Source organism: Macaca nemestrina, chromosome 3 (genome assembly GCF_043159975.1).
Source record: "Macaca nemestrina isolate mMacNem1 chromosome 3, mMacNem.hap1, whole genome shotgun sequence".
In the NCBI taxonomy this organism is placed as follows: domain Eukaryota; kingdom Metazoa; phylum Chordata; class Mammalia; order Primates; family Cercopithecidae; genus Macaca; species Macaca nemestrina.
Genome location: NC_092127.1, coordinates 187914419 through 187941085, shown reverse-complemented (window position 1 = coordinate 187941085; position 26667 = coordinate 187914419). Strand labels below are relative to the sequence as shown.

Here is a 26667-nt window from a genome sequence, read left to right as displayed (position 1 = left end):
AGGGACAGAGGTGGGATTCAGAGCCAGGGAAACTGACACCAAAGCCACATTCATAACCACTGTTTCCTTTGATCAGAATCAGCTGCCTCTTCAGTCTACTGCCTATGCCTGATTGTCTAGGTAATCCCACAGACAAGCATTGCATTAAGGAACTGCACAATTCAGGACTAACGTGTGCTACACAAGGTGTTATAGTGTGACAGAAGGAGCACAAAGTTCTCTTCCATCTTTGCGACTAACTCACCTGGTGACAAGCAGTAAAAATGTTCTGTGGTGAAGACATGGACTCCCTCTGTCTTATTGAACAATGTATCTCTGGTACCTAGAAGAGTGTCTTCGACAGAGTAGGGGCTCAATACATATTTCTGGATGGAAGAGACTCTGGGCCTCAGTTTTTTGTCTATAAAAATGGAGAGGCCCCCACTGGACTGGATGATCTCTTTTAGAGGTTTTTTTCTTGTTCTAAAAGCTACAAATCTATACGAGGAATGTGATGGTGGAAAGATGGTATGAACGGCATTAAAAAATGAAAATATGGGGGGAAAAGAAATAAGAAAAAGTTTAGATCAATGTGAACGAAGAAATGCTTCTAAAGAAAACAGCCAGAATGGAATTTCGACCTGCAGAGAGGGCTCCTAGAGCAAAGGCCTCTCAATTCTACCAACAGGTCAAACACTACTGGATAGAATCTGCGGATGTCTTTTCAGCAGAGCCATTCATAGATTACTTCTCCAAAAGCCCACAGTTCATGCACCTTAATATCAAGCTTACCTTAGAGGGCTCCTAAGGATGTCAGACCATCATCATACTTTCAAATGGCTTACTCGTAGCTCCTCACCTCTACCCCACTCATAAAAGCACTGGCTTAAAGCAAACAAACCTGGAGACTTGTCTTAGTTTTATGCTGACTCTTATCACACCGGGAAGGCCAATTCAGTTAAACAGACACTGTGTGCCTAATATGTGCAACAGACTGTCGCGAGGACGGAATGCTGACAAATGGAACAGATGTGTTCCCTGCCCTCCACAGGCTCTATGTCTCAGTTTTCCATCATTCACTTAACTTTACAGTGCCCATTATGCGCTAGGCACTGAAGGTACGATGGCAAACACATCAGATATGGTCATCCATGTCTTCATGAAGCATCAGTCTAGCGGGAAAAACAAGTATCATCGCACTGTACCAGAGTTATTTGGTTTTTTTTTCCGAGATGCAGTCTTGCTCAGTTGACCAGGCTGGAGTGGAGTGGTGTGATCTTGGCTCACTGCAACCTCTGCCTCCTGGGTTCAAGTGATTCTCCTGCCTCAGCCTCCTGAGTAGCTGGGATTACAGGCAGGCACCACCACGCCCAGCTAATTTTTATATTTTTAGTAGGGATAACGGAGTTGGGCGGGGGGGTGCTCACCATGTGGGCCAGGCTGGTGTCGAACTCCTGACCACAAATGATCCACCCGCCTCAGCCTCCCAAAGTGCTGGGATTGCAGGTGTGCACCACCACGCCCGCCCAATTTTTGTATTCTTAGTACAGACGGGGTTTCACCATGTTGGCCAGGCTGGTCTTGATCTCTTGACCTCATGGTCTGACTGCCTCGGCTTCCCAAAGTGCTGGGATTACAGGCATGAGCCACCGCACCCAGCCCTGTATCGGAGTTATTACATGGAGGAAGCAGAAATTAATTTGGGAGGGAGGGTCAGGGAAAACTTTCTGGAAGACACATCTATGCTGAAATGTGAGTTAAGTCTGCCAGACTGAAAAAACGAGAGGGCTCACCCTCTTTGAGTTTTCAGGGGGACAAAATGAAAAAACAAAACAAAACCAAAAACAGTAGGAGAGCACAAACAAGACTGAAGTACACATATGTGCCTTGAACACAAAAAACATCTTGAGCACTCTTGGCCATTCTGTCACTTCTGTTGGAAAATATTTCCCTCCTTGTCCATTCTCATGAATTCCTTTTGTTATGGGTAAACTGCTTCCCCCAGCACCCCAGAATGTGATTGTATTTGGAGATCAGGCTTGTAAGAAGGTAATAAAATTAAAATGAGGCCATTAAGGTGGGCCCTAATACAACCTGACTGATGTTCTTATAAAAAGAGGAAATTTGGATACAAAGAGAGACACCAGAGATGTGAAAACACAGAGGAAAGACCATATGAGGACACGGCAAAAGTAGCCACGTGCAAGCCAAGGAGAAATGTCTCAGAAGAAACCAAACCTGAGGACACCTTGATCTTGGATTTCTAACCTCCAGAACTCTGAGAAAATAATAAATTCCTGTGTTTAAGTCACCCAGTATTTTGTTTGCAGTCCTAGCAAACTAATACACCTTCTATTCCAGGCCCAACACTGCTCACTTTCAGAGTGAAACCTTCCTCATCACCCACATACACACACCTTGGGAGTGAAGGTTTCTCACAATACTCTGTGGATCCTCCATTCAACTTTCATTCATTCATTTAAGCAACAAACACCTAGTGACCACCACGGTATGCCAGACCCTGTTTTAAGGGCGGAGCAATAGTTAACGTTTATTGAGCACTTACTAAGTGGTAGCCACTAGTCTAAGCGATTTACATGCACCACCAACTCATGAAATATGACAAGGTTCCAGCGACGCAGGTGCCGCTATGATACCCGCTTTACAGATGCGGGGCTGAGGCACAGGGAGGCCACACCGTAATCAGACTGAGCTAGGCTGTGGGCTCTGCCGTCTTAAGCGCTACTCTCAACTACAGCGTGGACGGAAGGAAACAGGAGCCGATAGATGGGCAGCGCGGAGCGGTGGCGGGCCGGGCTGGCTTCCAGCGGGCAAAGCCTGGAGATGAGAGGACGCGGGTGGGGTTTCCAGGCCGAGGGAGCTGCACCAGGGAGAAGGCCCGGCTCCAAGGCCCGGCTCCCAGGCCCGGAACCTGGCCTTCTGGGTCTCAGTTCGCGTCCCCTGTGATGCCGGGTACAGAGCAGAAGCTCGCTGACTCTCGCAGGAGCCGCCAACTCCCCGGGTATCCTCGAGTGCCCCTGAGATGCGGAAGGAACAGCGGGTCCATGCCCTTCTGCGCCACCTCAGGCCGCGCGGCCTCGCTTTCCTTCCGGGCCATTCCCACCAGCGCCAGCCCTGCATGCCTTCGCAAGGCCGGCCACCTTACCCTCGGAGGCCGCTCTCTGCCCCGCCGCCTACTCTTCACCTGCAGCAGCTGCCTTCAGAGGCGCTCGCAGGGACCCGCCGGCCGCGGAACCATCCCGACAACGCCCCCTTGGCTTGCCAGAACCGCCCTCCTGCTTCCGATGGCGTCACTTCCGCTGGGGGGGGGGAGTTGTGTGGCCGCGATGCGCAGGCGCGCTGGGTGGCTCAGCAGTGAATTCTGCACCGCGAATCCAAAGAGGCAGGTAGCTGCGGCGCTGGGCCGCGGCGGCGAGTCCACGTGCTCCCCGCGGCCGGTTGAAACCGTTGGCGGGCGCTGACTGAGAGGTGAGGGGCGGTGGCCCAGAGGTCCGACCTAGAAGGCTGGGGCTCAGAGAGTGAGTAGGGGAGGGACACCGTCAGCCCCTCTGGGTTACGCATGGAGGAAGGATTTCCATTCAGATCTCACTCCTGCTCTGGGGAAGTGGCAGGAGTCCTGGACTTAGGGTGACCAACTCGTTTTAGTTTTAAAACTTAAAGTCCCGCGTCCTGGGAACCCCCTCAGGCCTGGCCAAACCAGGACGGTTGGTCACCGCCCGACTGGGCTTCAGGCTTGCTGCATGTTGGGGACAGGGCTCTTCTCTAGCCTTGGCCGCATCCACTCCCTGAGGAGGAGGTCTTAGGATGTAGCGGTCCAGAGCACGTACTTAGGACCAGAATAACTACTGCGTGTGAATCTGGGTTGCCACTACCTGGTGTAAGTTTTTTAACCTCTTTGCGCCTCAGTTTCCTCATCTGTCATAACATATAGAACCTAACTCGGAGGACTGTGATGAGGATTACATGCGTAGAAATGCGTTGACCTCCTATGAGAGGGCTTGGGTGCTCCATAAATGTTAGGATTCTCTGCAGCACCTGCCTCTGAGGAGAGGGGGGTGGGAATGAGGTGGGGTGTGTATTTGCAACCCTGATTTCTAGCAGAGGAGGGCCACTTGGGACTTCTTCACACTGTGCCCCAGGCTCCCAGGGCCTAGCATAGTGCCTGACACATGGCAGTTTCCCGAGTGAAGGGATGGTGTTTGAAACAGTGCTGGTGATGTAGTGTGTGGGGTGGGAGGTGGAGAGACATGGCTTCTGTGCCTCAGTTTGCTCATCTGTTTAGTGGAGATAGGTGCACCTACTTCCCAGGGCTTTTGCAAGGAACAAGGGAGAGATTCTCTCCTTGTGAATGTTACCCATTGTAACCCTTATCAGCCCCACACACAAAGGTACAGGCAGGACGGTGGACAGAGTATGTTTGTCTGTCCTTCTCTTGCACCATATCCATGGTTTCTCAGAATGCTACCTGTGGAAGGGGCTTGAGTCTTGTCAAGTTGGCCTGACTTCTTGTTTCACAGATGAGAGAACCTGAAGTTTAAAGAGGCAGTGGCATGCTCAGGGTCACAGTGTTCAGTGAGGGATGTCCTGGGGTTGCCAGCCAGGCCCCTCAGGTGGGCTGTTTCAGTGGTAGTGGTGGTAATAATGTGTAGGTCAGTGTCTGTATGTGCATGCAAGAATATTTTAAGAATAGTCAGGGCCAAGCGCAGTGGCCCATGCCTGTAATCCCAGCACTTTGGGAGGCCGAGGAGGGTGGATCACCTGAGGTCAGGAGTTCACGACCAGCCTGATCAACATGGTGAAACCCCATCTCTACTAAAAATACAAAAATTAGCCGGGCGTGGTGGCACGTGCCTGTAATCCCAGCTACTGGGGAGGCTGAGGCCGGAGAATTGCTTGAACCTGGGAGGCAGAGCTTGCAGTGAGCCAAGATGGCGCCACTGTACTCCAGCCTGGGCAACAGAGCGAGACTCCATCTCAGAAAAAAAGAAAAAAAGAAAAAAAAATAACAAGTAACAAAAAAATATAGAGGGAGGAAGGTTAAAAAAAATCATTCCAATCTCAGAACCAAACCTAAGGGCATGTTTTCAGGGAACTTGGTAGAGTAGAGGCACCCATGGGGTGAGGAGCCAGAGAAGGTTAGAGTGAATTTATGAAGATAAATGGGTGGGTTGATGGTCATATTTAAAGGAGCATGGGTTTAGGAGGGGGCTGGGTGTAATAGCATTGATGTGCAAATTAGTAGGTCACAGAAAAACCTTTCTACAGTTAGGCAGGGATGAAGCTTTCATATCTGATGTCTTATTTAACTTTCCACCCAATGCTTTGAGTTAGGTATTAGATCCATTTTACAGATAAACAGATTCTGGGAAGTTAAGGAACCTTGAAGTCATTTAGTTTTTTTTTGTTTGTTTGTTTGTTTGTTTGTTTTGAGACGGAGTCTCGCTCTGTCGCCCAGGCTGGAGTGCAGTGGCGCGATCTCGACTCACTGCAAGCTCCGCCTCCCGGGTTCACGCCATTCTCCTGCCTCAGCCTCCCGAGTAGCTGGGACTACAGGCGCCCACAACCGCGCCCGGCTAATTTTTTGTATTTTTAGTAGAGACGGGGTTTCACCGTGGTCTCTATTTCCTGACCTTGTGATCCGCCCGCCTCGGCCTCCCAAAGCGCTGGGATTACAGGCGTGAGCCACCGCGCCCGGCCGAAGTCATTTAGTTTTTAATGACTTTTTTGGCATTAGCAGATGTAGGCTCCAGCTCAGATCCTCTACCCCTGAGCCAGGGCTCTGTCCAACAAAACCTGGCAACCATCTTGTTAAGAGACGACTAACAAGTTCCCAGCCCCTTACTGACCACTGGCTGCTGCCAGTCAACTAGCTTAGCTGCCCAGCACCTGACAGCCTCTCCTGTGACATGGGTGGTCTCCTTGCCCACTGCACACACGCTTTATAATTAAGACTTAGGGTTCTAATATTTTTACATGGAAAGCCACCTTGTAGAGACTTTAATTTTTTTTCCTCTTTGGATGAGGACCTCAACGTCCTAGGTACTGAGTAACCACCAAGCAAATGGCTAGGACATGGCAGGTCAAGATGGAGGCAGGGTGGGAGCCTCGACTTGTTGCCTGGTCTTTGAGGCTACCTCTGCCACTTACTGTGACTTCGGGCAGTTCACTTACCCTCCTGAGCCTTGGGTTTTCTCTCCAGATGGAGGTAGTATGATCAAAGCAGTCTTAGTTGTGTTGGGTGCAGTCGTGTTCATAAATGGGACACGGCTTCGTAGAGAGCTAAGGATCATGTGTTCTATGGTGCAGACCCCATCATCTTTTTCATGTGTATGGCATGTGATGAGAGCTCAGTAAACTGACCATACAGACAGACGAAGACGCAGCCAGAAGCACACGCAGAGGACGTGCGTGAGGGCCCAGGTGTATCTGGGTGGATAGTATGGCGTCAGCGTTCAGGAAATGTCTGCCGAATTGAGTTAAAGTGACTGGGCAAGAATGGAAGTATGCTCTCAACCAGTCCAAGAACACTGCCTTCTGCTTGCCTTTCTCTTTTAACATGCCCATATGGCCAGAAGGAAAGCATGTAGAATCTCTCTGGCTGCACTGGGACTGGGCATTGGGCAGAGGGAGTTGGGGAGCCAGGGAAGGAAAAGAGGACTCTATTTAGATCCAGCCCCATAAAGGGAAAAAAAAACTGCCATCTTTTTACACTTAGGGCTAAATGTTGAAGTCTGTCACCTGGGAGCCCAGCCAACTGGGTGTCCTCAAAGTCTTAATGCAGTTTTAAGCTTTCATAATTTCAGAAGCATAAATGTTCCAAACTTGCCAAAACATTATTTAAAAGTTTAATTAAATTTCCTTCATGCTTATCTAGTCTTGTGGAATTTGAGTAATACCGTTTTACTTTTTTGTTTTAGGCAATGTTTGCTGTCTTCCATTAGAGGGACTGAATTTCCACATGACGGCTTTTTGTAAGTTTGTAGCATTTACACTTATGAATATTAAGCCTGCACTAAGACCTGGGACACCCTGTCTGCTGTGCAGTTAGGCTGACGGAAGCTTTTGATGGTTTTGAACTTTTCTTTGAAGCCCAAGCAAGTGTTTATGGCATAATTTACAGGTATTTCCGCCTGGGGCTAGGTTGGGTTTGAGGTGTAATCAAGGTGCTGGGCTGTCCTCCAGGCTCGGAATAAGGGAGAGGTGAGCTCCTTACAGATATTAGCTCATTAGTCAAGCAAGTGGACACAGCTGTTCCCATTTCATGGCTAGTGTAAAAATCCAGAGGAAGGTAGGAAGAGACAGGGTTCTGACTTCCTGTGCAATCCACCCATTCTGCCTTAAACAAGTAAAGACCAAATGAAAATGATGTGACAGTTATTTTTTAGCTGGACGTGTAATCAGATTCTAATCATCTTCTGAATTGATACTTAATTACACTGTGGTGTGTAGCCAATCTCCAGAGAGATAGAATGTTTTGCACAGTTACTCTTGAGTATCTTTTTGTCAGTATCACTGCTGTCACTGCTTCTTTCAGTCCCTGTATTTTGTTTCCAGCTTCCTTCCTAGGCCTTTAATTCCTGACCTGCCGCTACAGGAATCTCTCAATTGAATCTTAAGCCTTGTCAAAACCTTTCTTCCTCCCATCTCCCACTCTATCAAGAAATAGAATTGTCCTCAGCAATAGAGATTGGCAAGCTCTAAGCCATATCTAAGTTTCAGGGACTGTTTTTTATTGTTGTATCTTATTAGGAAAGTGCTTGAAAGTTTTTCAGCAGATAATTTGGCATATCACAGCTGCTTTCACCTTGTGCCTGTGATGACAATGTATTTCTTGGTGAGTAATAAGTTATTCCTGCTCTTCCACCAAAGTGCACCCCTCGCTCTTTGAGAATGTGATGTTGGCTCTTGTTCCAGCCTTTGCTCTCCCTTGTCAGGCAGGATAGCTGCTCTTGTTGCCTGACATGTTGATCATTCCTCTGCCTGTTTTAGAATGGTAAGCTGGGTGGTGGGAAAAGTGATTCCAGCTCCCAGGAGCTTGACAGTATCACACATCTTTACAGTAACCAGATGAGAAGCTGACAGTTGCTGCAGCACATCCAGAGGAGTCATGTTTTCTTTCTTGAGGATTTGGTGCTAGGTTGTAGCTGACCAAATGCTGTCCGCTTACTAACATACACTGATAGTGAGCTAAGGAGTGGGGCCTGGGACCCCAGAGTCAGGAGTCTGTGGTTTGTATGTAGCATAGAAGCTGAGCTGGTGTTTGATAGTGTCCCACGGGGCAAGAGGCCTCCACAAGAGACCAGCTGGGCCTTTGTAAACCCTGGAGATGCAGCCTGGATGTACATCTCCATTCAAGGCTGAATGGACATGAATAACCCTGGTTGCTGCATGGGTGTGGCCTCACCAGCAGTGATCCAGAACGTGCTGGTGGAGGAGCAACGGTGATTTCATGCATGGGAATTCTTTGCAACCCAAGGGTAGATCATTTGTACTGTAAGCTTGTTGGATGAAGTCCTACCCTGAAGTAAATTGCATCGATTTACTTGACCCTCACTTTTATTTTCATAATAAGAAAGAAAGCTCTGAGTTAAACGGTTCTCAGTATTTTTGCTGTAAAACTTATAATGTAAAACAACAATGTGTTTTAAAATCTAGTGATTAAAAAATTATGTAAGTGTGGAAAATTACTGTGACTTCTCTAACACTTTTAGATGAATTTGTGTTTTCTTCAGCACAGTAGCATTTCTGTGAAATTTTAAAATGATGTTTATGTACGTGTGCAGACATACTTCTTATTGGGGCAGTGCTCAGGACACCTGGGTTCGTGAACTCCAGTAATTCAGCACCCAGCAGTTGGGACACCTGGACATGGTTCCATTTCTTTCTGACTTGTCCAACAAGCTGCCACATGAAGGAGGCCCCTGTCCACTACAGCTGAGGCACATGTCCGCATTTTAACCTTTGTGGATATATAGTAATACTGATATGAATGCTTTTAGTGCCATAGAAATTGTGCCCATAGAATTGCCTCTTCTTCACTTTCTAAACTTCACTCAGTTTTCCTCTTGCTGTGTTCTTAGTATATTTGAGGACCTGAAATAGTTTGTAGTGTACACCTAAATTGCAATGCCTTCTGTAAGTTTCATATACAGGGAGTTTAAGGTATTACGGAAAGTAAGATTTAACACCCTCAAAGCTCTTCATCTCGAGAGCCAATCTGCCAGGTTTAAATCTTGGTTCTGTTAACTGTGCATCCTTGGGCAAGTTATGTAATCTCTCTGTCTCAGTTACCTCATATAAATTCTGAACAATAATAGTCCTTCCCTCAGAGGGTTACTGTGGGGATTGAATAAGTGAATACACATAAAGCCTCCAGAATAGTGCCTGGCACATGGTAAGGACAGAGTAAATGTCAGCCATTCTCATTGTTAATGTCAGTTTTACTTATATGAATGGTGGAATTTTATGTAGATTGCTAATCAACTTTGACTCTGTTATTTTCATGTGAAATTATGGTTGAAAAGTTAGCTGCATGAGCCATTTATGAAATGAGAAGTTTCAGTTTATAATGATATTATCTTTTATTCCTTAGGACAAGACTTAAAACCTGTCTTGGATAGAGAATATTTAGCCATTTACCTCAAAATGGTATTTTTTACATGCAATGCATGTGGTGAATCAGTGAAGAAAATACAAGTGGAAAAGCATGTGTCTGTTTGCAGAAACTGTGAATGCCTTTCTTGCATTGACTGTGGTAAAGATTTCTGGTAAGCTTCACAGAATTCATGTAAATTCATAGTAAATCCAGATCAATTTTGGAAGCGTTGGCCCCACAAAGCTTGGAAAAATAGTGGCAAATGTGAGGAACGAAATTAAGACTAAAAACTGGTATGGTCCATTGATTATAACCGGTGTGATGCTTTAAAATGTGCTTTACTAGGCTGGGTGCAGTGGCTCACGCCTGTAATGCTAACACTTTGGGAGGCCAAGGTACGCAGATCATGAGGTCAGGAGTTCAAGACCAGCGTGTCCAACATGGTGAAACCCCATCTCTACTGAAAATACAAAAGTTAGCCAGGCATGGTAGTGTGCGCCTGTAATCCCAGCTACTCGGGAGGCTGAGGCAGGAGAATCGCTCGAACCTGGGGGGCAGAGGTTGCGGTGAGCCGAGATTTCGCCACTGCACTCCAGCCTGGGTGACAGAGCAAGACTCCATCTCCAGGGGGAAAAATGTGCTTTACTAAACAATTTGCTTTTTGAGAATACGTTAAAGAGAAGACGAGGGGAAGGGGAATTACGATGATGAGAGCATTCACTCAGTGACACTGGTTGCTATTGCATTGCCACTGTTACCAGACCCAGGGAACCAACTGCATGGAAGATGGCTCCAGGGTTTTAGAGCCAGTTCCGTTAGGCCTCGGGCATCGTGTGCCCGTCACAGTGAAGAGATGGACTTACAGACCAGAAAGTGAATTTATGAGCTCATGGTTGGGGAGATGACTGGTAGCAGAGGAAACTATGTCCTCCCTGGAAAATCAGAGGTGCTGGTGGAAGTGAGGCTCTTCCTGGCCCCCAAGTGTCAGGAGACACTTCCATTGAGGAAGCCTCTGTGAATGTGAGGAGTTAGCCGGGAGGGACAGGACAGATCCTGCCTTAGACACTATTTCTTCAGGTGGGTCATTTGCAGAGGGCTGCCCTCTTGAATTTCATGTTCATTCCCCTTCAGCCTCAGAAGGTCCAGGCGAGAAGCTAGCTTCGCCTGCATCTGCCCTAGTGTCCTCTGAGGCATTTAGATGGTACTGGCTAAAACTCTGTTTTAATTCATTCTAGAGCAGTGATTTTTTGGAAACTGCTAACCTCTTTTCAGACCTAATCCTAGGAGGAAGCTTGATACATAAAGTAGGTTAAATTTGAGTTTTCGTTACCCTGGACCTTGTCCCCAGCATTTCCCTAAAGAACCCCATGGAGCTTTACAAAGATTATATGAGAGCAAATTGAGTTTTCTTTTTTCCCAGGACCCTAAGGTATCCAGAACTGTTGGTAACCTCATGCTGCCATTTTGTATCTGTTTTTGATTTATTCTATAACTAATTATTGCTTGTCCATTCTATTACCAGGAAGTCATTGAGATTTTTGTAATTTAAGAAAATGACCCTATTGCATAGAACTATTTTCTTGTTTATTCAGTATATATACACTTATGACTAAGGTGTTTATAAAAATGGGGGAAAATTTTCGCGATGCGTTTTATATTGAAGACTTTGGAGGAAGGGGGATGTGGTTCTGACCAGGAGGTTGTAAACATAATAAGTGAAATCGATGGGGTGCTTGTGTGGTAGACACGTGTGAAAATACACAGTGTAGGCTACAGAAGATAGTGGCAGCATGCTGGTATTAACACCTCCAACTTGGTTATCAGTCTAATGGCAGAACCTTTGATCACTTTAAAGGGGTGATGACTATAAAAACCACGTGAAATGCATAAGTGAAGATCAGAAGTATGGTGGCAAAGGTTATGAAGGTAAAACCCACAAAGGCGACATTAAACAGCAGGCGTGGATTCAGGTAATGTCTTTCTAACTCATTGAGTAGCTTCCTTTGACAGCTTCCGCTTTCTTTGGAAGCCCAAGAGACTAAATGTGTCATCCCTGCAGACAAGCCCTGGAAACCTCATGTCCTAGGATAGACAGGTTGAACTAAAACCTCTTGAAAAAGAGTTCTTTGGCCGGGCGTGGTGGCTCATGCCTGTAATCCCAGCACTTTGGGAGGCCGAGGCAGGCGAGTCACAAGGTCAGGAGTTCGAGATCAGCCTAGCCAAAATGATGAAGCCCCGTCTCTACTAAAAATACAAAAAATTAGTCAGGCGTGGTGGCAGACACCTGTAATCCCAGCTACTCGGTAGGCTGAGGCAGGAGAATCGCTTGAACCCAGGAGGTAGAGGTTGCAGTGAGCTGAGATTGTACCGCTGCACTCCAGCCTGAGGGACAGAGTGAGATTCTGTCTCAAAAAAAAAAAAAAAGGAAGAAAAAGAGTTCTTTAAAACAGTTGTGGTGCCTTATACCTTTAAACCACATGTTTTGTTAATTTCTTGAAAAAATGTTTTAGAATTTTCATTAGCTTTCCCTTGGCTGTAAAACTGAATGGAACCCTTCTAATCTCTTCCTGCTTCTAGTAATAATGCAGCTTTTATAACTGAAGCCATGTTATGTTACTCTGTCATGTCTGCCAGTCATTAGAATTTGGCAAAATAAAGATACTTTCATCAATGTAGAGAATTTTCTACTTTAAAATAGTGTGAAAACATGCACAATAGAAATGGCAGAAGCATTGACTCCTCCCTAATTCACTCTGGAAGTATAACTCTCAGAGTGCTACTGATCATTTACAGAATAGGTAGCAAGAGGAAGGATTCAGAAAGGAAGGGGGGAGAATGAAAAGACAGATGTCATCTATGTGAAAATTCTGTGTTTTTCTAAAAACCAATAAAAAATAATCACTCCATTTGATAATAGAGTTGAAACATGAGTTTTTCAGACATTAACTAGCTTCCTGAATTAGCATACTACTAGGGGGACATTTCTGTTCACAAAGGACTTACAAGAGCAGGTTGAGAAGCTAATGAAATCCTGTTTGCGCTGGTGACCAACAGCCACACTTTTGGGCACTCTCTGTAATTCTCTAAAAACCAGATGACATTCCTAGGCCCTAAGGTTGAGGTGCATGGGTCTGTGAGTTCCATCTCTGCTGTTGTCACACTCAATGAAATCCTCTGAAGCAGGGGTCAGCAAACTACAGAAACTTTTTACAGCTTTGTAATAAGTTTTGAAATTAGAAAATATGAGATCCGCATTTTTATTCGTCTTTTCGAAATTGTTTTGGCTATTTGGTGTCCCTTGAGATTCCATGTGAGTTTTAGGATGGATTTTTCTGTTTCTGCAAATGTATATATACGCACATTGGATTTTGATAGGAATTGTATTGAATCTATAGATTGCTTGGGTAGTATTAACATCTTAACAGCTTTAAGTCTCCCAGTCCATGAGTACAGAATGTTTTTCATTTATTTGTGTCTGCTTTCATTTCTTTCAGTAATGTTTTTTGGTTTTCAGTAAACAAGTCTTTTGCCTCTTTGGTTAAGTTTATTCCTGATTATTCTTTTTGATGCTGTTGCAAATGGAATTGTTTTCGTAATTTCTCTTTCTGGTTGTTTCTTGTTGTTAGGTAAAATGCAGCTTGATTTTTGAATGTGGATTTTGTATCCTGCAACTTTGCTGGATTTGTTTATTAGTTCTAACAATTTTTGTGTTGACTCTTTAGGACTTTTGACATATAAGACCACATCATCTGTGAACAGAGATAATTTTACTTCATCCTTTGCAATTAGGATGCCTTTTATTTTGTTTTCTTGCCTAACTGCTCTGGCTAGGACTCCAGTGCTATGTTAATAGAAGTTAATCTATATATTTTTAAGCATAGACATGAATACAGAATCTGGGCTTACAACGTGAACGCTTTAGCCATGGCAAGGACTTTTTCAGTTGGCTTTCATGAAACTCATGTTGGTTGTTTATTGTTTTTCTTTTTTCTTCCTTTTTTGTAGAAAATTAGTGAATTAATAAAGAGACCCAACGTCAGCCCCAAAGTGAGAGAACTTTTAGAGCAAATTAGTGCTTTTGACAACGTTCCCAGGAAAAAGGCAAAATTTCAGGTATGAATTGACTTTCTTGGATGGAGGGGGCTGTGTGGCCCATCAGTGACTGAGCTTGTGTGTACCTGTCCCAGTGGGATCAATAGTTCTTTTTCTTTTTGTTTCTTACAGAATTGGATGAAGAACAGTTTAAAAGTTCACAATGAATCCATTCTGGACCAGGTGTGGAATATCTTTTCTGAAGCTTCCAACAGTGTAAGTCAGATCTGATTTTAGATTTGCAGTGTGACAAAAATGATTAGTAATAATGAAATGGGAGTTTCTTATTTTTGGAAGTCAAGGCAGCCTTCTTTTTTATTTTTATTTTTTTGAGACAGAGTCTTACTCTGTTGCCCAGGCTGCAGTGCAGTGGCGCGATCGTGGCTCACTGCAACCTCCACCTCCCAGGTTCAAGCAATTCTCGGGTCTCAGCCTCCCAAGTAGCTGGGACTATAGGCACGAGCCATCATGCCTAGCTAATTTTTTGTATTTTTTTTAGCAGAGATAGAGTTTCACCGTGTTGACCAGGCTGGTCTTGAACTCCTGACCTCAGGTGACCTGCCTGCCTTGGCCTTCCAAAGTGCTGGACTTACAGGCATGAGCCACCGCGTCCGGCCCGGCCTTCTTTTTTAGAGAGCCTCTTGGTGCCTTCATTTATGGAAAGGAAGAAACTGAATGCCCTGCAGAGACTTCCTTGTTGTAAAGAGCAAGGTGTTTCATCCCAATGTTTGATACTGGTTCCAGCCAGCATGTAATGATTTGCTTAGTAATCAGGCAGGGAGATAGGTACGTGGGAAAGAACAGGAGCTTTGGATTTCTGACAGACCTGGTTCAAATCCCTGCTGTGCAGTTTGCCTGACGTTTGATCTTAGGCAGATTTTTAGCCTCTGAGCCTCAGTTTCTGTATCTAAAAAAAATGTGAATAGTAATATTCATTCATTTATTTAATACTTAACTGAGTGCCTGATCTGTGCCAGGCCCTGAACAAAAAATCTAAAGTATCCCAGGTGGTAGTACATGAAGGAAAATAAAACAGGGTGAGGACATAGTGACTCGGTGTTCCTCTGGATAAGCGGTGAGGGGTCACAGCAGCCTCTGAAGGTTACAGTTAAGGTAGAAGAGCAGTCTGCGTGCAGCGCCTTCCTTCTGTTAGAAGGAGAGTTCCCTTGGAGTAATTAAATCAGCCACCTGTTAGTCAAAATGGTTTAATAGAGACCCTAAATGTGGACTATATATGTAGAAAATCTTGGTTTGGTATCCTTTAGCCACATTGTTGATTACATTGTTTATTTTTGTGTAAATATCAGTTTCAAAAAACAGTGGGGTCAGAACCCCACTGGTCTTCACTCTTGTCAAATTATCAAGAGTTGATTCATTTTATGTAGAGAGAATACTTTTGGCAGCAAGTGGGCATCAAAATGAAAATTTATCTTGGTAGTATACCTACCATTTGTCTCTTTCAGAATGTACAGATTGACTCTTTGGACCCGTATAACTGATCTTTACATTGCCCTTCATGTGGCACCTTTTTTTTATTAGTATTATACTTTAAGTTCTAGGGTACATGTGCACAACGTGCAGGTTTGATACATAGGTATACATGTGCCATGTTGGCTCGCTGCACCCATCAACTCATCATTTACATTAGGTATTTCTCCTAATGCTATCCCTCCCCCAGTCCCCCACCCCCTGACAGGCCCCAGTGTGTGATATTCTCTGCCCTGTGTCCAAGTGATCTCGTTGTTCACTTCCCACCAATGAATAGGAAGATGCAATGTTTGATTTTCTGTCCTTGTGATATTTTGCTGAGAATGATGGTTTCCAGCTTCATCCATGTCCCTGCAAAGGACATGAACTCATCCTTTTTTATGGCTGCATAGTATTCCATGGTGTATATGTGCCACATTTTCTTAATCACATTTTCTTAATCCAGTCTATCATTGATGGACATTTGGGTTGGTTCCAAGTCTTCGCTATTGTGAGTAGTGCCACAATAAACATATGTGTGCTCGTGTCTTTATAGCGCATGATTTATAATTCTTTGGGTATATACCCAGTAATAGGATCACTGGGTCAAATGGTAATTCTAGTTCTAGATCCTTGAGGAAATGCCACACTATCTTCCACAATGATTGGACTAGTTTACACTCCCACCAACAGTGTAAAAGTGTTCCTGTTTCTCCACATCCTCTCCAGCATCTGCTGTTTCCTGACATTTTAATGATCAACATTCTAACTGGCATGAGATGGTATCTCATTGTGGTTTTGATTTGCGTTTCTCTGATGGCTAGTGACTATGAGCATTTTTCCATGTGTCTGTTGGCTGCATAAATGTCTTCTTTTGAGAAGTGTCTGTTCATATCCTTTGCCCACTTTTTGATGGGGTTGTTTTTTTCTTGTAAATCTGAGTTCTTTGTAGATTCTGGATATTAGCCCTTTGTCAGATGGGTAGATTGCAAAAATTTTCTCCCATTCTTTAGGTTGCCTGTTCACTCTGATGGTAGTTTCTTTTGCCCTGTAGAAGCTCTTTAGTTTAATTAGATCCCGTTTGTCTATTTTGGCTTTTGTTGCCATTGCTTTTGATGTTTTAGACATGAAGTCTTTGCCCATGCCTATGTCTGAATGGTGTTGCCTAGGTTTTCTTCTAGGGTTTGTATGGATTTAGGTCTAACATTTAATCCATCTTGAATTAAGTTTTATATAAGGTATAAGGAAGGGATCCAGTTTCAGCTTTCTATATATGGCTAGCCGTTTCCCAGCACCATTTATTAAATAGGGAATCCTTTCCCCATTTCTTGTTTTTGTCAAGTTTGTCAAAGATCAGATGGTTGTAAATGTGTGGTGTTACTTCTGAGGCCTCTGTTCTGTTCCATTGGCCTATATATCTGTTTTGGTACCAGTAACATGCTGTTTTGGTTACTGTAGCCTTGTAGGATAGTTTGAAGTCAGGTAGCGTGATGCCTCCCGCTTTGTTCTTTTTACTTGGGATTGTCTTGGTAATGTGGGTCTTTTTTGGTTCCATATGAACTTTGAAGTAGTTTTTTCCAATTCTGTGAAGAAAGTCATCGGTAGCTTGATGGGGATGGCATTGAATCTATAAATTACCTTGGGCAGTATGGCCATTTTCACAATATTGATTCTTCCCATCCATGAGTGTGGAATGTTCTATTTGTTTGTGTCCTCTTTTTATTTTGTTGAGCAGTGGTTTGTAGTTCTCCTTGAAGAGGTCCTTCACATCTCTTATAAGTTGGATTCCTAGATATATTATTCTCTTTGTAGCAGTTGTGAATGGGAGTTCACTCATGATTTGGCTGTCTGTCTGTTATCGGTTTATAGGAATGCTTGTGATTTTTGCACGTTGATTTTGTATCCTGAGACTTTGCTGAAGTTGCTTATCAGCTTAAGGAGATTTTGGGCTGAGACGATGGGGTTTTCTAAATATACAATCATGTCATTGGCAAACAGGGACAATTTTACTTCCTCATTTCCTAATTGAATACCCTTTATTTCTTTATCTTGCCTGAATACCCTGGCCAGAACTTCCAACACTACGTTGAATAGGAGTGGTGAGAGAGGGCATCCTTATCTTGGTGGCATCTATTTTTTAGAGTTATTTCTGTTTTAACTAAGAATCAAAGATTTGAAATTGCTTCAACTGCAGGGTTTTAAAAAGTTTTTTCCAGTTTCCCTTTTGAAGTATGAACATACTAAGCATTAAATAAAGTAAGGAGTAAATAGCCCCTGGTAGACCCTGAGCTCTGCGAAACACAGCCTGTCATCCCCCACCTCTACCTTTGCACTGTGACCCTCCCAGCATACCCTGTGTTTGTAGTGCAGAGCAGAGGATCCTGAGGCCTTGTCCTCCATACCTTGGATGTTTATCCTCCTGTAACTCTGCCAGATGTCAGGTCGGATGTTTTTGTGCCCTATACCCCATCACAGATAGGACCCCATCTGTCCTATACCACAGTTCACCTGATCACTGTGGATGCAACCGTAATTAGGCCAAGGTCCTGGCTACTTGGAGCTATGTTCTAGTGGGGGAGATAGACAGCCACCTATGGGTCCATGGTGTAATGTCAGGTCCTGATCGGCACTGGGAAGAAGCCAGAGCCACTGGGAGGCCAGGACTGAAGAAGGTGCTCGGTTAGGAAAGAGTCAGGGAGGGCATCACAGAGGACACCACATTTGAGAAGAGTGTGTAATGAAGTAGAAAGGAGATGGGGAAGAATTGTTTTACCTATTTATTGAGCAGCCGCCAGATGGGAAAATGTGTGCCTCCCTCTCTTTTTTATGGCCAGGTGGAGTGGCTCATGCCTGTAATTCCAGTACTTTGGGAGGCCGAGGCAGGGAGATCACTTGAGGTCAGGAGTTCGACACCAGCCTGACCAACATGGTGAAACCCCATCTCTACTAAAAATACAAAAATTAGCTGGACGTGATGGTGTGCTCCTGTAATCCCAGCTACTTGGGAGGCTGAGGCACGAGAATCATTTGAACCTGGGAGGCGAAGGTTGCAATGAGCCGAGATTGTGCCACTGCACTCCACCCTGGGTGGTAGAGCAAGACTCAGTCTCAAATAAGAATCATTTGAACCTGGGAGGCGAAGGTTGCAATGAGCCGAGATTGTGCCACTGCACTCCAGCCTGGGTGATAGAGCAAGACTCAGTCTCAAATAATAATAATAATAATGATAATATTTTACTAGAAGATACCAACAAAATTGAAGGAAAGATGTGAAGTTTCTTTGTCCCCTTCTTCCTAAGTCTATTTCTGACATCATCCTCTGCCCTTTTCCCCATGAGCCTTGACAACTTGATGTTGTTAAACCACTGCTACTGAGAAAACTTGAACTCCTTAGTTCAGTATCCATTTTCTTTTTTTCTTTTCTTTTGAGATGAAATCTCACTCTGTCACCCAGGCTGGAGTACAGTGGTGTGATCTCTGCTCACAGCAACCTCTGCCTCCCAGATTCAAGCGATTCTCCTGTCCCAGCCTCCCGAGTAGCTGGGATTACAGGTGCTCGCCACCATGCCCAGCTGATTTTTGTATTTTTAGTAGAGACGGGGTTTCACCATGTTGGCCAGGCTGGTCTTGAACTTCTGACCTCAGGTGATCTGCCTGCCTTGGCCTCCCAAAGTGCTACGATTACAGGCATGAGCCACTGCGCCCAGCCTACAGGCCTACAGTATCCATTTTCTTTTCTTTGTTTTTCTTCTTTTTTTTTTTTTGTTTGAGACGGAGTTTCACTCTTGTTGCCCAGGCTGGAATGCAGTGGCATGATCTCGGCTCACTGCAACCTCTGCCTTCCAGGTTCAAGCGATCCTGCCTCAGCCTTCCCAGTATCCATTTTCTAATGCTGCTCCTGTAGCCAAGGACTGAGCCTTAAGGTCTGAGTCTAAGTCCTGAGTCCTTGCACTCTAGTGAAATCTAGTCTTTTTTTTTATTGGGTCCAGTTTTGACAACATTGTTCTTCCTTGCTACCCACAATCTCCCAAAGGAGGAAGACTGTAGGTAACTTACCCTGTCATTTGGCTGGACTAACAGACGGAATTTGAACCCCGCCTGCAGGGGCGTCAGCTCAGTGGTTTCTCACACCCGGGAGCAACCCTGGACTGCTGCCACTGGCCACTCCCTTTCTCTCCAGAGGCATCAGGGAACATGGAGCAGTTCAATAAATTGCTCCAGGTCATCTCTTGAGAAAGGGGCTCAGGGAGTTCAGGAAGGATTGGGACTGAACTGTGCTGATGTCATTGTTTAAAGTAGGATCTATGTGCTGATTTTAATAAGGTAATGCAAGGCTGGGTGCTGTGGCTCATACCTGTAATCCCACCACTCTGGGAGGCCAAGGCGGGTGTATCACCTGAGGTTGGGAGTTCAAGACCAGCCTGGCCAACATGGTGAAACCCTGTCTGTACTGAAAATCCAAAAATGAGCCAGGTGTGGTGGCGCATGCCTGTAATTCCAGCTACTCAGGAGGCTGAGACAGGAGAATCACTTGAATCTGGGAGGTGGAGGTTGCAGTGAGCTGATATTGCACCACTGTACTCTAGCCTGGGTGCCAGAGTGAGACTCTGTCTCAGAATAATAATAATAATAATAATAATAATAATAATAATGCATTTAACAGTGGTAACCATGAGAGAGACCCCTCCATACGTAAAGAATAGGTGACCCCGTCTCTACAGAAAATGCAAAAATTTTCCAGTTATAGTAGCTTGTGCCTGTGGTTCCAGCTACTTGGGAGGCTGAGGCAGGAGTGTTGCTTGAGCCTGGGAGGCGGAGGTTGCAGTGAGCTGAGATTATGCCACTGCATTTCAGCCTAGGCAACAGAACAGAGCAAGACCCTGTCTCTATTGAAAAAAAAAACAAGAATGGTGAGAATGGTGACCATTCTTCTAATGGTAACTTTCTAGTCTGAATAATGATGATGATAACTACCATTTTCCAATGCTGATAATTTACAAAACTCTTCACACACAGTGGGCTGGTTTATTGGGCATCACTGTGCTAACAAGCATGTGACGGATCTTCCCTCGTTTCATCCGCCCATGTGTAAGGCAGGAATTACTACCTTTCATTTTACAGATGAGGAAATAGGTGTGGAACAGATAAATAACTTGCCCAGACTAGGAGTTAACAGAACTGGAACTTGAACCCAGGTCTGCAGACACATACATCCAGTGGTTCCTACCACCCCTAAGTACTCTTATCTGAAAGGCGAATAGTGAACTGGAATGAAAGGTCTTATCTTCAGCGACATAAGGATTCTTCGCTTTTCCAATGGAATGAAAATGTCTGTTCCGTGCAGACAGAGGGGTGGGGACTGGGGGAGGTGGTTTCCCATTTTGTATATTTACTGCTACATTTTAGCTGCTAGTGGGGGGTCACAGTTATAAAACGGTAAGGGATAAAATCAACCATTTTTCTTGAACAGTTTATGTAGTAGCCCAGGCAATAATGTGACAACTCTGTTTACACATTTAAAATGAATATGTGTTTCTTGGTTTTGCTTAATCATAAGGAACCAGTCAGTAAGGAACAGGATCAACAGCCACTCCACCCAGTGGCACATCCTCGTGCAGAAATCTCCACCAAGGTTCCACCCTCCAAAGTGAAAGATGCCGTGGAACAGCAAGGGGAGGTGAAGAAGAATAAAAGAGAAAGAAAGGAAGAACGGCAGAAGAAAAGGAAAAGAGAAAAGAAAGAACTAAAATTAGAAAACCACCAGGAAAACTCAAGGAATCAGAAGCCTAAGAAGCGTAAAAAGGGACAGGAAGCTGACCTTGGGGCTGGTGGAGAGGAAGTCCCTGAGGCCAACGGCTCTGCAGGGAAGAGGAGCAAGAAGAAGAAGCAGCGCAAGGACAGTGCTGGTGAGGAAGAGGCAAACGTGGGTGCAGGAAAGAGGAAGCGGAAGCACTCAGAAGGTAAGTGGCTGGCTAACGCTCCAGGATTCGTCTGAAAACCAGGAAAGCTGTGAATTTGGGGTATTTAATCCTGTTAGACCTAGTGTTGTGTGTGTGTGTGTGTGCGCGCATGTGGTTTTAATGTTTTGTTTTTGTTTTTTTTTTTTTGAGACAGAGTCTCGCTCTGTTGCCCAGGCTGGAGTGCAGTGGCACGATCTCGGCTCACTGCAACCTCCACCAAGCGATTCTTCTGTCTCATCCTCCTGAGTAGCTGAGATGACAGGCATGTGTCACCAGGCCCAGCTAACTTTTGTATTTTTAGTAGAGATGGGGTTTCACCATGTTAGTCTAGCTGGTTTCAAACTCCTGACCTCTGGTGATCCGCCCCTGTCAGCCTCCCAAAGTGCTGGGATTACAGGCATGAGCTACCGCACCCAGCTAGACTTTGTGTTTTGAACCAAGTAAGGGAACGAGCATAAGCTTTGTGGCCAGGCTGAGCTGGGCCCTGCCCAGGCAAATGACCTCACTTCTCAACTCCCTTCGTCCCATCTCCAGCATGGAGGAGGATAAAACCCTCCTGGCGTTTTGTAAACCGGGGCTGGCTAGGCAGCCTGGAGAAGAAATGAGATGATAATGTGGACCGTGCCTAGCTCGCATAAGGTCTCATTAAATGGTAGCTGCTAGCATAAATGCAAAATCTTCTTTAAAAAAAACCTTTCCAAATACTTAGTTGAAACAGATTCTAAGAAGAAAAAGATGAAGCTCCCAGAGCATCCTGAGGGCGGAGAACCAGAAGACCATGAGGCTCCTGCAAAAGGTATATCACTGCTGTCATTCCAAGAGCACAGCTGCGCACAGCGGCTCTCACTGATAGTCCCAGCTACTTGAAAGGCAGGGGCAGGAGGGTCACTTAAGCTCAGGAGTTTGAGGCTGTAGTGAGCCATGGGCATACGACTTTCAAAAAGAAAGAGAGAGAGAGAGAAAAGAAATGCACGGTCCCTTGTAGGGTGGGAGAGGGGCCGATAGATGCCCCCTTCTCGGGGAGGAAGGTGTAACCCGGGAACTTCTGATAGGGTCTTACCCTCCAGAGGCATGTATAAGAATTTGAAAGTGAAATCAGCTCTCTAGGGTGTATGAGTCAGTCTTACAGTACCTCTCACCCACTGTCTTTAAGGAGAAAAGTAAAGCAATCTAGTTTGGAAATGTATGTTATCTTGGGAATTTAAATAAACCTAATATAGCTTTCTGAGACCGTTCCCTTTCGCTCCTCCCCAACTCTCTCGTCCCTGCCTTTCATTGTCCTTTTAGAAGTCCCCTCAGCTGTGCCCCTGCCCATCTCTGGGCCTGTTTCTGGGATCTCCTTGCTTATATCTTCAACCTCAGAATCCAGTCCCTGGCCTTCACGGGCCCTCTGAAATGCTGCCTCTTACACAAAGCTTCTCTCCTGCTTCCTCAGGTCTGAAGCACTCACACCTGTCGGGAGGTGGCAAGTCGTCATCTCTCTGCCACTTCCCCCAACCCCCAGGATCTCGCAGTTCAGAACAGGTCCAAGGACTCAAATGGGCCTGCAGCTTTATTAGCAGAGTTCAGTGACTCCCAGCGTTGGGTTAGATCTCTTAGCTTAAAACCCCCTTCTCAACTTTGTAAACAGTAGTGCCCCCATATCTGTGGTATGGAAAATTCCAGAAATAAACAATTGATAAGTTTTCCATTGCTTGCTGTTCTGAGCAGCATGGCGAGATCTCTTGCTGTCCTGCTCTGTGCCTTCTTCACCACAAGAAGGGTGAGGATAGTACAATAAGGTGTTTAGAAAGAGAGAGAGACCACATTCATATAACTTTTATTATAGTGTATTGTAAAATTGTTGTATTTTATTATTAGTTATTAATATTTTACTGAGCCTAATTTATAAGTGGAGAATTATCATAGATATGTATGAATATTGAGGAAAAGACTGTATATATAGGGTTCAGCACCATCGTGATTTCAGGTATCCACTGGGGGTCTGGGAACTCTGATCCCTACAGTTCAAGGGGGACAACTGGAACGGTTTTTTTGGTTGTTGTTGTTGTTGTTACATTTTTTGTTTTGAGATCCTTGTAGACTTACATGCAGTTGTAAGACATAATGGAGACTCAGGCGTCCTTATGTATCCGCGTACCCTTTACCTTGTTGCCACCCAGGATAACACTTGACACAACTGTAGTACAGCATCTCAGCCGGGATGTTGACATTGATCCGCTTCTGTTTCCATCGCCATCGCACAAGGCTGCCTCCTGCTGCCCTCCTGTAGCCATAGCCATTTCCCTCTTACCCCCACCCCCTCCTTAGCCTCTGGCAATCACTCATCTGTTCTTCATTTCTGTAATCTCAGAATGTTCTATGAATGGAATCATACAGTATGTAACCTTTTGAGATTGACTCTTCACTCAGCATTTTTCTCTGACGATTCACCCAGGCTGCTGAACTGATAATATTCATGTTATTGGTGAGAAGTATCCCATGCTATGCATGCGTCACACTTTCTTTCATCATTCACCTGTTGAGGGACACCTGGGAGGTTTCTAATTTCTAGTTATTAATGAATAAAGCTGCAGTAAATATTGATGTGCAAGTTTCTGTGTGAACTAAGTCAGTTTTTCTGAAGTAAATTTGAGTTGTTTGGGGGTTTTTTGGTGGTGGTGGTTTTTGTGAGATTTTTTTGTTTTTTTTTTTTACTATTGAGATTTGAGTTTTTTATTCTAAATATTACTCCTTTGTGGGACATATGGTTTGTGAATTTTTTTCAGTCTGTTGCTTGTTTTTTCATCATAACAGAGTCTTTTTTAGGGCAAATGGTTTTGTTTTGATAAAGTTTAATTTATCAGTTTATCTTATGGATTGTACTAACAACTCTTTACCTAGCCCGAGAGCCTAAAAATTGTTTTGTCTTCTAAATTATCTTATTGGGTAACTTTTTTTTTTTTTTTTTTTTTTTTTTACAAATCAACATTTTATGTATTTCAGGTGTACAACTTAATGTGTTACTGTGTTTTATTTTATTTTTTGAGACAGGGTCTCACTATTGCCCAGGGTGGAGAGCATTGGTGTGATCATGGCTCACTACAGCCTCAACTTCCTGACCTCAAGCAATCTTCCTGAGTAGTTAGGACCACAGGTACACACCACCACACCCAGCGAATTTTTAAATTTTTGTGAGGATGGAGGTCTTGCAATGTTGCCCAGGCTGGTCTTGAACTCCTGGGCTCAAGCAATCCTTCCGCCTCAGCCTCCCAAAGTGCCTGGTTTACAAGCATGAGCCACCATGCCCAGCTCAACTTAATGTTTTATTATACATGTACATTGTGAAATAGTCACTACAATCAAGCTAATTAGCACATTTATCACCTCACATAGTTTACCTGTGTGTGTGTGTGTGTGTGTGTGTGTGTGTGTGTGTGTTGAGAACACTTAAGATATATCCTCTCAGCAAATTTCAGGTCTATGTTAAATGCCTCCTAGTCTTACATTTTATATTGAAGTCCATGATTCATTTTGAGTTAGTTGTTTTTGTAAGGTGTGAGATCCTGTTTATGCTTTCAATTTTACCTGGCTTTCTCTCACACGTCTTTGGTGGTTGTAGAGGGGCACGGCCTTGTTGCTGTCAGGTGGGGGTGGAAGTCCAGGCTCCCCACTGAGCCTCCATCAGCACCTGAGGACGGCCACTTCTTGCTCCTGGGCAGGGCTCCTGGTGCAGGCTCCACTGACATCACAGCAGGGGCAGCCTCATGACTGGCCTGTATGGTTGAGAACCCTGAATTCCTGCTTGGCCTTCTGTGACACCATCCCTCATTACAGCCTGGCAAAGGTAGAGAGCTCAGCCTCCCCACTCGGCTTTTCCTGGTGTAGGTGGGGGTGGAGCCACCGTTTTTTCTGTGATGTGAGGCTGTGGTAGGGTGGTTATTGTACAAAAGTTTTCTGTCTTGCTAGGCTGCCGTTTCCTGGTTCTTTGCCAAGAGCGCGGGCTTCTGTTGGAACTGTTTTGTCTGTGGCTGTTGGTGTTCAGGTTGCTGGCTTCTTGAGCTCCAGATCTGGGGTACAGGCTGCAAGAAGCTCACCTCGCGTTGCTCTGCAGGCCCCAAGGTCCCGGCTGGTCTCTGTCTTTCAGAATCTTCCTGTGTTTCTTGTGTGTATAGTTTCAGGGTTCTCAGTTGTAGCGGGCAGGAGGAATGGGGAAAGTATGTCCACTCCATCTTCCCAGAAGCAGAAGTCCCCTCGATGAGTACTTTTAGTCCCTCTTTAATAGTTTGTGATTGTCCTCTCTCTCATTCCAGGTCAGGCTGCTTTTGCTCATCTTTGTCCTCCCTACTGTGCAGGGACAGCCCCATGATCTTAGTGGATTCTTAGGAAATCTGTGTTGAGTTCATTAAATCAACTCTAGGAGTTTGTCATACCGATGGCACGTGGGTACCTGCTCACTCTAAGAGCCAGTCCTTTGAAGGGTAGTGAGTGCTTCTAGGACACTGGAATTGAACAGATGCATGGTGCTGTGGAGTCCGGTTCATTAGGGGGTTAACTCATTTCCTGGGAAGCAAATAGGTGTTGCAGAAGTTGTTTCTTTACCCTTCTCATAGTAAAACAAAACATTTGCCTTAAATATTATTATTTATATTGTAGGTAAATTCAACTGGAAGGGAACGATTAAAGCAATTCTGAAACAGGCCCCAGACAATGAAATAACAATAAAAAAGCTAAGGAAAAAGGTATGGCATATGAACAAACCCACGTGTCTAACAGCTGGGGAGAACTGATTTCTAAATGTACAATTGTTTGCTTTTTCTTTTTTCACCTAAAACACTGAAAATCTGTGTGTGTCTCAGTGATTTTCAAGCTGCTCCAAAGCCCCTCACACAGCCTCAGCCAGGGTGGTTTCTAGATTTTGGGCTTGTTTATAAGACTTTGAAGAGAGGCTCCATTTATTTAATTTTTATTGTTTGGAAATTATTGTTCTAGGTATTTGCTCTCTTTCGCCTGTTCCAGAGCAATGGTTTCTTCTCCTTTATTTTACTTTGTATCTCAGGGTGACTCACACATAGCCAAGCCCCCACACGTGGCTGCTACCTGGGTTTTCACAAGTGGAGCACACCTGAGTAACTTACTCCTGGGTTTCTTTTACTTTTTACTGTTGTCCTATTTCTGGGTTAAAGACAGAACATTTTAAGATAAATTTCCAGGTGAAATACACTCATTTGATGTTTTTCTTTGTGAAGGTTTTAGCTCAGTACTACACAGTGACAGATGAGCATCACAGATCCGAAGAGGAACTCCTGGTCATTTTTAACAAGAAAATCAGCAAGAACCCTACCTTTAAGTTATTAAAGGACAAAGTCAAGCTTGTGAAATGAACATTTCTGTATTTAAAAACTGAATCCATTCTGCTGTCTTCTTCCTTTCACTGCTGTTTATAAAATGTGTAATGAATTCTAACAACTCAAATTTTGCTTTTTGAAGCTATATTTTTAAGTTAAGAAAAAATGTATTTTTGGTATAACTTTTATGAGAAAAGTAAAATATATTCTTGTCCAAACTTCTAAA

At 44.5% G+C, this 26667-nt stretch overlaps 2 protein-coding genes across 10 annotated transcripts in view; one reads left to right on the top strand and one right to left on the bottom strand.

The window, feature by feature from the left end:
* The window catches only part of LOC105465852 (zinc finger and BTB domain containing 49), a 32752-nt gene extending 29477 nt beyond the window's left edge, over positions 1-3275 (bottom strand). For 2 of the 5 annotated variants that reach the window (XM_011714487.2, XM_011714485.2), the window contains exon 1: positions 3146-3275. The gene's annotated coding sequence lies outside the window, so the exon portion shown is untranslated. Of the gene's footprint in view, positions 1-244; positions 3123-3145 lie in introns of those variants that run through there. The other 3 variants (XM_024787915.2, XM_011714486.3, XM_071093870.1) reach the window with 2 other exon arrangements.
* Positions 3276-3331: 56 nt separating this feature from the next.
* Positions 3332-26667, top strand: LOC105465853 (Ly1 antibody reactive). Of its 5 annotated transcripts, none has more exons than XM_011714489.2 (10): positions 3332-3468; positions 6918-6971; positions 9593-9767; positions 11451-11565; positions 13601-13708; positions 13820-13903; positions 20712-21114; positions 21824-21910; positions 25750-25835; positions 26343-26667. In XM_011714489.2, the coding sequence occupies exons 3-10, from the start codon at positions 9646-9648 to the stop codon at positions 26475-26477; spliced, it is 1140 nt and encodes a 379-aa protein (XP_011712791.2). In that variant the 5' UTR covers positions 3332-3468; positions 6918-6971; positions 9593-9645; the 3' UTR covers positions 26478-26667. The 5 variants fall into 5 exon arrangements, with proteins under 5 accessions (XP_011712791.2, XP_011712793.2, XP_011712795.2 ...); XM_011714488.3 differs by having other exon boundaries at positions 3387-3518; XM_011714490.3 differs by lacking the exon at positions 3332-3468 and adding an exon at positions 3543-3877.

Bases quoted from the DNA above. Each gene is read 5' to 3' on its own strand.
- LOC105465853 (XM_011714489.2), top strand. From the start codon at position 9,646: ATGGTATTTTTTACATGCAATGCATGTGGTGAATCAGTGAAGAAAATA. The intron at 9,768-11,450 runs GTAAGCTTCACA...ATCACTTTAAAG, and splicing joins GACTGTGGTAAAGATTTCTG to GGGTGATGACTATAAAAACC. The intron at 21,911-25,749 runs GTATATCACTGC...TTTATATTGTAG, and splicing joins CCATGAGGCTCCTGCAAAAG to GTAAATTCAACTGGAAGGGA.